General features: G+C 44.4%; 1 protein-coding gene across 1 annotated transcript in view; it reads left to right on the top strand.

Annotated features, from left to right (window-relative positions):
* Positions 1-2,597: 2,597 nt before the first annotated feature.
* Positions 2,598-12,759, top strand: part of hgfa (hepatocyte growth factor a) — an 81,487-nt gene continuing 71,325 nt past the window's right edge. Inside the window, exon 1 of the mRNA XM_061912197.1 lies at positions 2,598-2,821. Within this exon, the coding sequence (XP_061768181.1) occupies positions 2,758-2,821 (64 nt within the window). The 5' untranslated portion in view covers positions 2,598-2,757. The remainder of the gene's footprint in view (positions 2,822-12,759) is intronic.

Below are 12,759 nucleotides of genomic sequence, written 5' to 3'. Positions count from 1 at the left end.
TCGTCACAAACTAACTCTGACAGTGCCAACTTATTTGCAATGTGTTGCTGCCGTTAAAGGCCTACTGAAATGAGATTTTCTTATTCAAACGGGGATAGCAGGTCCATTCTATGTGTCATACTTGATCATTTCGCGATATTGCCAAATTTTTGCTGAAAGGATTTAGTAGAGAACATCGACGATAAAGTTCGCAACTTTTGGTCGCTAATAGAAAAGCCTTGCCTTTACCGGAAGTAGCAGACGATGTGCGCGTGACGTCACCGGTTGTAGTGCTCCTCACATCCTCACATTGTTCATAATGTGAGCCTCCAGCAGCAATAACTATTCGGACCGAGAAAGTGACAATTTACCCATTAATTTGAGCGAGGGTGAAAGATTCATGGATGAGGAAAGTTAGAATGAGGCACAAAAAAAAAAAAAAGAAAAAGCGACGGCTACGTAGCGTTTTAGATGTAATTAGACACATTTACTAGGATAATTCCGGAAAATCCCTTATCTGCTTATTGTTTTAATAGTGTTTAAGTGAGATTCTAAAGTCATACCTGAAAGTCGGATGGCTGCGGTGAACGCCAGTGTCTCAGAGAGAAGCCAATGGAGGAGCCAAGATCACAGATGCCTTTTTGACAGCTACAGGAGGAGGTCCCATAATCCGCTGAAGTCTCCGGTAAGAGCTGACTTAATATCACAATTTTCCCATCCAAAAACTTGCTGGTTGACGTAGAGAAACATGTTCGCTTGACTGCTCTGTGTTAAAACTTCACGACAAAGAAACACCGGCTGTGTTTCGGTGCTAAAGGCAGCTGCAATCCACCGCTTTTGACCAACAGCATTATTCTTTATAGTCTCCATTATTAATTGAACAAATTGCAAAAGATTCAGCAACACAGATGTCCAGAATACTGTGTAATTATGCAATGAAAATAGACGACTTTTAGCCGTGTGTGGTGCTGGGCTAATATGTCCCCTCCAACACGAGACGTCACGTGCACGAGTCATCATACGCGTCATCATTCCGCGGCCTTTTCAACAAGAAACTCAGCGGGAAATTTTAAATTGCAATTTAGTAAACTAAAAAGGCCGTATTGTTAATATTTCATCATTGATATATAAACTATCAGACTGCGTGGTGGGTAGTAGTGGGTTTAAGTAGGCCTTTAAATTCTAAGTTAATGATTATTTGCACAAACAAAATGTAAGTTTCTCAGTTCAAACATTAAATATCTTGTCTTTGCAGTCTATTTGATTGAATATATGATGAAATGCATTTGCAAATCATCTTATTCTGGCTCGGGATCTTTCTGTGTGGAGTTTGCATGTTCTCCCCGTGAATGCGTGGGTTCCCTCCGGGTACTCCGGCTTCCTCACACTTCCAAAGACATGCACCTGGGGATAGGTTGATTGGCAACACTAAATTGGCCCTAGTGTGTGAATGTGAGTGTGAATGTTGTCTGTCTATCTGTGTTGGCCCTGCGATGAGGTGGCGACTTGTCCAGGGTGTACCCTGCCTTCCGTCCGATTGTAGCTGAGATAGGCGCCAGCGCCCCCCGCCACCCCGAAAGGGAATAAGCGGTAGAAAATAGATGGATGGATGGATCTTATTCTGTTTTTATTTAGGAATATTCCGGATCAACATCTGGATTCATTTTCTTTTTAAGGAATCTCTACTATGGTTCCATGGTTCTCGCCCGGAAAAGGGTGGAGTGCCATCTCCGGGTTGGGGAGGAGACCCTGCCCCAAGTGGAGGAGTTCAAGTACCTAGGAGTCTTGTTCACGAGTGGGGGAAGAGTGGATCGTGAGATCGACAGGCGGATCGGTGCGGCGTCTTCAGTAATGCGGACGTTGTACCGATCCGTTGTGGTGAAGAAGGAGCTGAGCCGGAAGGCAAAGCTCTCAATTTACCGGTCGATCTACGTTCCCATCCTCACCTATGGTCATGAGCTTTGGGTCATGACCGAAAGGATAAGATCACGGGTACAAGCGGCCCAAATGAGTTTCCTCCGCCGGGTGGCGGGGCTCTCCCTTAGAGATAGGGTGAGAAGCTCTGCCATCCGGGAGGAACTCAAAGTAAAGCCGCTGCTCCTTCACATCGAGAGGAGCCAGATGAGGTGGTTCGGGCATCTGGTCAGGATGCCACCCGAACGCCTCCCTAGGGAGGTGTTTAGGGCACGTCCAGCTGGTAGGAGGCCACGGGGAAGACCCAGGACACGTTGGGAAGACTATGTCTCCCGGCTGGCCTGGGAACGCCTCGGGATCCCCCGGGAAGAGCTAGACGAAGTGGCTGGAGATAGGGAAGTCTGGGCTTCCCTGCTTAGGCTGCTGCCCCCGCGACCCGACCTCGGATAAGCGGAAGATGATGGATGGATGGAATCTCTACTATTAGGAAATTGTGCCTGTGTAGAGAGTATTAAGGGAGTAATTTCGCTGCCATTTACGATACTTTTCCTGTAATGTGGACGAGTTTCACATCCAATTCTCACTCCTAGTTTACTTAAGTGTCGGGTTTTATTTTGAAAGTCATTACCGGAAACGGTGCGCCTCCACTCTCCCGCACTCCAGCGAGCTTGACGCGCGCGCGCTAGTGGCGCCTGGCTGCTGAATAAGAGCAGGGACTGCCGTGAAGTGGGCGGGTTGAACCGAGGACGCGGAGTCTTCTGGCGGACATCAGCCACGCAGGACGTCACATCGAAGCATCGCGAGTGGGAACACGCAACCTGCTGCACGCACGCACGCACGCACGCACGCCTCCAGTCCACCACGATGAGGACGCACGTATGGATTTACCAGGCGCTGGTGTGCGCGCTGCTCGGCATGCTGCACGCAGGTAAGACCGATGCTCACCTTTGCTCTCACTCTGTGCATGAGTGCACTTTCTCTCCCAAGTTCTGAATGAAGTCTTTAAAGTTGTGAAGGATAGAGAGTGAGGGTGTGTTTTTTTCAACAGTTAAGTGTTTGGGCCAAAGTTAAATATTTTCGCATTAGCTGCTTTTCCCCATTAAGAGGCCCCTTATTTCCTTTTATTTACCAGTGGATCATGAACCCAAAATAGTTTAATTGAACACAGTTCAAAGCATGAGGATGCTGGTTTTACTTTTTTTTAACCTCCACTACTGTAAATAAATAATATTTAACATTAAACAATATTAATATATACCTACACTCCATTAAAAAAAACACTTTTTGCAGACTTTCAGGTGCATGCCAGAGCAGCATTTCAGTCATTTTGTGGAAAAGGTGCACTGGAAGGAGAATATTTACATCCATCCATCCATTTTCTACTGCTTATTCCCTTTGGGGTCACGGGGGGCGCTGGTGCCTATCTCAGCTACAATCGGGCGGAAGGCGGCGTACACCCTGGACAAGTCGCCACTTTATCGCAGGGCCAACACAGATAGACAGACAACATTCACACTCGCATTCACACATTAGGGCCAATTCTTAGTGTTGCTTTCAATTTGAATAAAATGTCAGTTTTTAATCACAAGAGTTAGTCTTTAACTGTCATTGTATATTATTAGTGTATATTGGTGAAATAGTATACTTGGTTTATCATATACGGTTTGACAGTTTTCAGTGGTTCGCTAAAAACTTGTAACATAGAAAATAAAGGGGAAAATCCTTAGATTGAAAGAGCAAATATTATTTTAAAAATCGAAACGCATTTTTTAAAAAAAAACAGAGTTAATAAAATATTATACCTAATGTAGCTTACTTAGTTTAGCAGTTTTCATGGTTTTGCAAAAAAGAAAAAAAAAAGGGGGGGGGGGGATATAAGATTCCATATAGGTTAAAGGAGAACATATATTTTTTAGAAATACATAAATACATCAGGTAAAACATTCAAATTATTATAGTATAATAAATAGTGTAGCATACATTGTTTAGCAGTTTTGATGGTTTTGCAAAAAACAAAAAAAAACAAAGGGGGCTGGGAGGAATAAATGATTCCATAGGTTAAAAAAGCAAATATTATATTTAAAAAAAAATGTAAATAAATTATCAGGTAAAACATTACAATAATTAAAATGTATTACTTCGTGTATCATACATACAGTAGTTTAGCAGTTTTGATGGGTTTGCAAAAAAAAAAAAAAATAAAATAAAAGGGGGGGGGGGGGTATAAGATTCCATATAGGTTAAAGGAGAAAATATATATTTTTTAAATGTAAATACATCAGGTAAAACATTCGAATTATTATAGTATAATACCTGGTGTAGCATACATTGTTTAGCAGTTTTGATGGTTTTGCAAATAATGAAAAATAAAATGTGGGGATAAAAGATTCCATAGGTTAAAGGAGCAAATATTATATTTTTAAAAAATGTAAATAAATTAACAGGTAAAACATTAAAATCATTCAAATGTATTACCTGGTGTATTATACATACAGTAGTTTAGCAGTTTTGATGGGTTTGCAAAAAAAAAAACCCACAAAAATATGTAAAAAAAAAAAGGGGGGGGGGGTAAAATATTCCATAAGTTAAAAGAGCAAATATTATATTTTTTTTAAATGTAAAAATATTATCAGGTAAAACAATACAATTATTCAAATGTATTACCTGGTGTATCATACATAGTTTAGCAGTTTTGATGGGTTTGCAAAAAAAAAAAATACAAAGGGAAAAAAAGGAGTAAAAGTGGCCCATACTGTTTTATAATAAATAACGTATCCAAATTTTTAATAAAGTGCCTCCCTCTAAAAACAGCTGTAAACTATAAACAGGATATATACTCAAAAATAGGGGGAAAATATTTAATTGAATAAATTGGCAATTGTTAAAAAAAAAAAAATACTGTAAAATATAGAAAATATATATATATATCAAATCCTTAAACCTGACCACCGTGATCCGTCCAAATTCTCCATCGTGGATCATAGGTTATCAGGACATCTGCCCCCGTGGACTCAATCGTGCCAACCGTGACCCCTGAACCCCCCAGGGCCTCTCTTTGGGGTGGATGAAAGTAAAATACCCGCTTCTTTAAACAACTTTCTCTCTCTTGGAATTTGCTCTTATTGTTTGAAAAGCGGGCCCTAAGTGTCACTTCCCCTCTGGCAACCTTCCTTATACTTGTGGAGATAGCGCTGGCAAGACGTCGGCGAGGCGAGTAGGAAGAGCCTAAGTGAAATGTAATTGGGCGGCCTGGCCAGACATGAGGGCTGCAACAACACTGTGATGAGTGCCAGATGTGCTCCGCTGCAGCACAAACATTCATCGCAACAAAAAAAGAAAAAAAAAAAGCCTCCAAGTGAAGTGCGACCACCTCGGATCGTGTCGCGGCCCCGCTTGTAAAGCGTCGTAACTTAAGTCCACATTGTAACTGTAGTGCACTCAGGGTGGAGCTCCTTGCCTCCCCCGGCAGGTGGAAATGAGTTAAAACGCGGCGCTGTCCTCCCGGTGAACCCCCTCGTCTGCACGTTGTCTTCGCGCTGGTTTGGTGTCTTCCTCGCGCAGCTAAACTAACTCAGCGGAAACAAGACAATGTTTCACTGTGCTTGTCACTTTTACGGCGTTTACTCGTGCCATGTCTTCTCGCGAAGCTTTAGAGGAATACATCATGTTAAGCACTGTATTAGCCTCCAATACACTCTTTGCTAGCTCGCAATAACACAGCAAATCATTTGAAAGTTCCCATGTGGCGGTTAAGGTCTGTTTCTTAACCATATGGTCAGGGCCCATTGTTGTGTCAGGACTTTGGCGTGGATTAATTTTGCTTCTTCGATGCACAGAGGATACGGGACGAGCCAGGCGTGAGTTCAGCTGCATAGTTATTTATTTATACACTAAATACAAAAATAATCTAAACAAATGGCGCTCACAAGGAGGTATAATACTAGACTACAAAAACACTTGCACGATGGCATGAATTAACTATAAACAAAAACAGCACGATGGCATGGCTATAAACAACTAAAACATAACACTTACTGTGACCAAAAACAAGTGGCATGAAAAGCAGGGAGCATTAACAGCATAGATAGGTCGGCAAGTACAGCAGAATGCAGGCAAAATGCAAAGTTCCCGGACCGATGGACGGAAAGTAAATGACTTAAATAGTAGCTGTGGTAATGAGAAACAGGTGCGGGACTGAAGGGCAGGGGCGTGACAAGGTGGGAACTATTGAGTTGCCATGGTGACGAAGAAAACAAGGAAGTGCAAATGCAAGAGCTGAATGTCCAAAAAAACTAAACTTAACATGATCAAACATAAGACCTGCTTCACAGGCATGACATGTTGGGCCAGGAACGATCCCTAGGACAGTGTATTTCAACCACTGGTGTGCCGTGAGATACAGTCTGGTGTGCCGTGGGAGATAGTCTAATTTCACCTATTTGGGTTGAAACATTTTTTTTTGCGCGAACCAGTAATTCCATCCGTCCATCCATTTTCTACCGCTTGTCACGTCCTACGGTCTGCAAATTGTGTGTTGTTGAGTGTCGGTGCTGTCTAGAGCTCGGCAGAGTAACCGTGTAATACTCTTACTTATCGGTAGGTGGCAGCAGGTAGCTAATTGCTTTGTAGACGTCAGAAACAGCGGGAGGCAGTGTGCAGGTAAAAAGATGTCTAATGCTTAAACCAAAAATAAACAAAAGGTGAGTGCCCCTAAGAAAAGGCATTGAAGCTCCGGGAAGGCTATGCAAAACGAAACTAAAACTGAACTTTCCACAAAGTAAACAAAAACAGAATGCTGGACGACAGCAAAGACTTACTGTGGAGCAAAGACGGCGTCCACAATGTACATCCGAACATGACATGACAATCAACAATGTCCCCACAAAGAAGAATAAAAACAACTGGATTTGGATCTTGATTGCTAAAACAAAGTAGATGCGGGAAATATCGCTCAAAGTAAGACATGAAACTGCTATGGGAAAATACCAAAAGAAGAAAAAAAGCCACCAAAATAGGAGCACAAGAACTAAAACACTACACACAAGAAAACAGCAAAAAACTCCAAATAAGTCACGGCTTGATGTGACAGGTGGTGACAGTACACCTACTTTGAGACAAGAGCTATAGTGATGCATGCTTGGTTATGGTTTAAACTCCATCCATCCATCCATCCATTTTTGTACCGCATGTCCCTTCCAGAAGTCATATCCAACATTTGCGACAACGATTTTTTACTGTCAACTGAGTTTGGTTTTTTAATGATTTCTGCTGGTGGTGTGCCTCTGCATTTTTTCAACGCAAAAACTGCGCCTTGTTTCAAAGAAGGTTGAAAAGCACTGACCTAAGGGGTTTCCCCCCCAAAAAAAATGTTTCTGAGCTTTGTATGGGACGCAGAGGTACTCCGTTGTAATACACTTTTACACCACTTGTGGCAGTGATGACAATCTCAAACAAACAGGAAGCTGTCAGACGTTTCTTAAAAGTGCCGTTTGAAACTTGCTCACAGGAATAATTTTCAAAACCAAAATACAACAAGAACACCAGCGGCTAGCTTATGTTACAATAAGTGGTTTAACAGAACACATTTTGTTTGACCATTATCTTTATTTTTCACAATTACACAGTTTATGTAATAAAACATTTTTACCAGCCCCCATAAAATGATTGGTGTTAACGGCGGTCACTCATCCAGTCTCCTCAATTTGCATACTTGCCAACCTTGAGACCTCTGAATTTGGGAGATGGAAGTAGGCAGGGTTTGGTGGTAGCGGGGGTGTATATTGTAGCGTCCCGAAAGAGTTAGTGCTGCAAGGGGTTCTGGGTATTTGTTTTGTTGTGTTTATGTTGTGTTACAGTGCGGATGTTCTCCCGAAATGTTATTTTTCATTCTTGTTTGGTGTGGGTTCACAGTGTAGTGCATATTTGTAACAGTGTTAAAGGCCTACTGAAACCCACTACTACCGACCACGCTGTCTGATAGTTTATATAGCAATGATGAAATATTAACATTGCAACACATGCCAATACGGCCTTTTTAGTTTACTAAATTGCAATTTTTTATTTCCCGCAAGTTTCTTGTTAAAAACGTCGCAGAATGATGACGCGTACGGGTGACGTCACGGACTGTAAGGAAATATTAGCGCTGCACCAAACACGGCTAAAAGTCGTCTGCTTTAACCGCATAATAGACTCCCTTTTTAGACCAGTTGATCTGCCGTTTCTTTTCTTTTTCTTCTATGTCCCACTCTCCCTTGTGGAGGGGTCCGGTCCGATCCGGTGGCCATGTACTGCTTGCCTGTGTATCGGTTGGGGACATTTCTACGCTGCTGATCCGCCTCCGCTTGGGATGGTTTCCTGCTGGCTCCGCTGTGAACGGGACTCTCGCTGCTGTGTTGGATCCGCTTTGGACTGGACTCTCGCGACTGTGTTGGATCCATTGTGGATTGAACTTTCACAGTATCATGTTAGACCCGCTCGACATCCATTGCTTTCCTCCTCTCCAAGGTTCTCATAGTCATCATTGTCACCGACGTCCCACTGGGTCATTATTGTCACCGATGTCCCACTGGGTGTGAGTTTTCCTTGCCCTTATGTGGGCCTACCGAGGATGTCGTGGTGGTTTGTGCAGCCCTTTGAGACACTAGTGATTTAGGGCTATATAAGTAAACATTGATTGATTGATTGATGATAATTACACAGTATTTTGGACATCTGTGTTGCTGAATCTTTTGCAATTTGTTCATTTAATAATGGAGACTATAAATAAGAATGCTGTTGGTGGAAAGCGGTGGATTGCAGCTGTCTTTAGCACCGAGACACAGCCGGTGTTTCTGTGTTTGTTGTGAAGTTTTAACACAGAGCGGTCAAGCGAACATGTTTCTCTACGTCAACCAGCATGTTTTTGGATGGAGAAATTGTGAGATATATTTTACCGGAGACATCAATGGATTATTCGTCGTCCTGCAGCAGCTGTTTAAAAGTTAGCTGTGAGCTTGGCTCCTCAGCTCCTCTCTGAGACACTTCGTGTTCACCGCAGCCATCAGACTTCGAAGTATGTCTTTACAATCTTTAAAATCTCACTAAAACACTATTAAAACAATAATAAGATTTAAGCTCGGTTGGTAGAGCTCGGCATAGCTCGGTTGGTAGAGCGGCCGTGCCAGCAACTTGAGGGTTGCAGGTTCGATTCCCGCTTCCGCCATCCTAGTCACTGCTGTTGTGTCCTTGGGCAAGACACTTTACCCACCTGCTCCCAGTGCCACCCACACTGGTTTAAATGTAACTTAGATATTGGGTTTCACTATGTAAAGCGCTTTGAGTCACTAGAGAAAAGCGCTATATAAATATAATTCACTTCACAATTCACTAATCAGATAAGTAATCTTCCAGAATTATCCTAGTAAATGTGTCTAATTACATCTGAAATGCTAACAATGCCGCCGCCCGGAGCCGTCGCTTTTTTATTATTATTTTTTTTTCTAGTCCTTCACTATCAATACCCTAATTCACAAATCTTTCATCCTCGATCAAATTAATGGGGAAATTGTCGCTTTCTCGGTCCGAATTGCTCTTACTGCTGGAGGCTCCCATTAAAAACAATGTGAATACTGTATGTGTGGAGCACTGTAACTTGTGACATCACGCGCACATCGTCTGCTACTTCCGGTAAAAGACCAAAAGTTGCGAACTTTATCGTGGATGTTCTCTACTAAATCCTTTCAGCAAAAATATGGCAATATCGCGAAATGATCAAGTATGACACATAGAATGGACCTGCTATCCCCGTTTAAATAAGAAAATCTCATTTCAGTAGGCCTTTAAAGTTGTTGATACGGCCACCCTCAGTGTGACCTGTACAGCTTTTGACCAATTATGCGTTGCATTCACTTGTCCATCCATCCATCCATCCATCATCTTCCGCTTATCCGAAGTAGGGTCGCGGGGGCAACAGCCTAAGCAGGGAACCCCAGACTTCCCTCTCCCCAGCCACTTCATCTAGCTCTTCCCGGGGGATCCCGAGGTGTTCCCAGGCCAGCCGGGAGACATAGTCTTCCCACCGTGTCCTGGGTCTTCCCCGTGGCCTCCTACCGGTTGGACGTGCCCTAAACACCTCCCTAGGGAGGCGTTCGGGTGGCATCCTGACCAGATGCCCGAACCACCTCATCTGGCTCCTCTCGATGTGGAGGAGCAGCGGCTTTACTTTGAGGTCCTCCCGGATGGCAGAGCTTCTCACCCTATCTCTAAGGGAGAGCCCCGCCACACGGCGGAGGAAACTCATTTGGGCCGCTTGTACCCGTGATCTTATCCTTTCGGTCATGACCCAAAGCTCATGACCATAGGTGAGGATGGGAACGTAGATCGACCGGTAAATTGAGAGCTTTGCCTTCTGGCTCAGCTCCTTCTTCACCACAACGGATCGGTACAACGTCCGCATTACTGAAGACGCCGCACCGATCCGCCTGTCGATCTCACGATCCACTCTTCCCCCACTCGTGAACAAGACTCCTAGGTACTTGAACTCCTCCACTTGGGGCAGGGTCTCCTCCCCAACCCGGAGATGGCACTCCACCCTTTTCCGGGCGAGAACCATGGACTCGGACTTGGAGGTGCTGATTCTCATTCCGGTCGCTTCACACTCGGCTGCGAACCGATCCAGCGAGAGCTGAAGATCCCGGTCAGATGAAGCCATCAGGACCACATCATCTGCAAAAAGCAGAGACCTAATCCTGCGGTTACCAAACCGGAACCCCTCAACGCCTTGACTGTGCCTAGAAATTCTGTCCATAAAAGTTATGAACAGAATCGGTGACAAAGGACAGCCTTGGCGGAGTCCAACCCTCACTGGAAACGTGTTCGACTTACTGCCGGCAATGCGGACCAAGCTCTGGCACTGATCGTACAGGGAGCGGACCGCCACAATCAGACAGTCCGATTCACTTGTGTGTGTGTAAAAGCCGCATGTATTATGTGACTGGGCCGACACGCTGTTTGTATGGTGGAAAAGCGGACGTGACGGCAGGTTGTAGAGGACGCTAAAGGCAGTGTCTTTAAGACATGCCCCCATTATTATTGTCCGGGTGGAAATCCGGAGAATGGTTGCCCTGGGAGATTTTTCGGGAGGGAAACTGAAATTCGAAAATCTCCCGGAAAAGTCCTGAGGGTTGGCAAGTATGTCAATACGTACACACAGGGACTGCATGCACACATAAAAAAGCAGTCCAAAAGAAACAACAACCAATTTGCAGTCATGCAATTGTTATGATATAACAGACATTCAATAAGTCGCTCCGGAGTATAAGTCGCACCTGCCGAAAATGCATGATAAAGAAGGAAAAGAACATATATAAGTCGCACTGGAGAATACGTCGCATTTTTGGGGGAAATTTATTTGATAAAACCCAACACCAAGAATAGACATTTGAAAGGCAATTTAAAATAAATAAAGAATAGTGAACAACAGGCTGAATAAGGCGCAGCCAAGGCGTTGAGGGGTTCCGGTTTGGTAACCGCAGGATTAGGTCTCTGCTTTTTGCAGATGATGTGGTCCTGATGGCTTCATCTGGCCGGGATCTTCAACTCTCACTGGATCGGTTCGCAGCCGAGTGTGAAGCGACCGGAATGAGAATCATCACCTCCAAGTCCGAGTCCATGGTTCTCGCCCGGAAAAGGGTGGAGTGCCATCTCCGGGTTGGGGAGGAGACCCTGCCCCAAGTGGAGGAGTTCAAGTACCTAGGAGTCTTGTTCACGAGTGAGGGAAGAGTGGATCGTGAGATCGACAGGCGGATCGGTGCGGCGTCTTCAGTAATGGGGACGTTGTATCGATCCGTTGTGGTGAAGAAGGAGCTGAGCCGGAAGGCAAAGCTCTCAATTTACCGGTCGATCTACGTTCCCATCCTCACCTATGGTCATGAGCTTTGGGTCATGACCGAAAGGATAAGATCACGGGTACAAGCGGCCGAAATGAGTTTCCTCCGCCGGGTGGCGGGGCTCTCCCTTAGAGATAGGGTGAGAAGCTCTGCCATCCGGGAGGAACTCAACGTAAAGCCGCTGCTCCTCCACATCGAGAGGAGCCAGATGAAGTGGTTCGGGCATCTGGTCAGGATGCCACCCGAACGCCTCCCTAGGGATGTGTTTAGGGCACGTCCAGCTGGTAGGAGGCCACGGGGAAGACCCAGGACACGTTGGGAAGACTATGTCTCCCGGCTGGCCTGGGAACGCCTCGGGATCCCCCGGGAAGAGCTAGACGAAGTAGCTGGGGAGAGGGAAGTCTGGGCTTCCCTGCTTAGGCTGCTGCCCCCGCGACCCGACCTCGGATAAGCGGAAGATGATGGATGGATGGATGGAGGCTGAATAAGTGTACGTTATATGACGCATAAATAACCAACTGAGAAGGTGTCTGGTATGTTAACGTAACATATTATGGTAAGAATCATTCTAATAACTATAACATATAGAACATGCTATACGTTTACCAAACAATCTGTCACTCCTAATCGCTAAACCCCATGAAATCTTATACGTCGAGTCTCTTACGTGAATGAGCTGAATAATATTATTTGATATTTTACGGTAATGTGTTAATAATTTCACACAAGTCGCTCCTGAGTATAAGTCGCACCCCCGGCCAAACTGTGAAAAAAACTGCGACTTATAGCCCGAAAAATACGGTATTAGCTGACAACACCTAAAGCTAATGCGCGTGCATGCGTTTCGTACATACGTAATTATGTTGTTACATATGTACGTACGTAATTATGTTACATATGTACGTACGTAATTATGTCGTTATGTACGGTAAGCCGAAAAAGGGCGGTATGTACTGTGTAAAATACATTGGAAAGTTGGCACCCTTTAGGCATCTGTGAA

The sequence above is a fragment of the Nerophis ophidion genome, linkage group LG10, assembly GCF_033978795.1.
Source record: "Nerophis ophidion isolate RoL-2023_Sa linkage group LG10, RoL_Noph_v1.0, whole genome shotgun sequence".
NCBI classification, from domain to species: Eukaryota; Metazoa; Chordata; class Actinopteri; order Syngnathiformes; family Syngnathidae; genus Nerophis; species Nerophis ophidion.
This window is presented reverse-complemented; position numbering and strand designations above follow the sequence as displayed.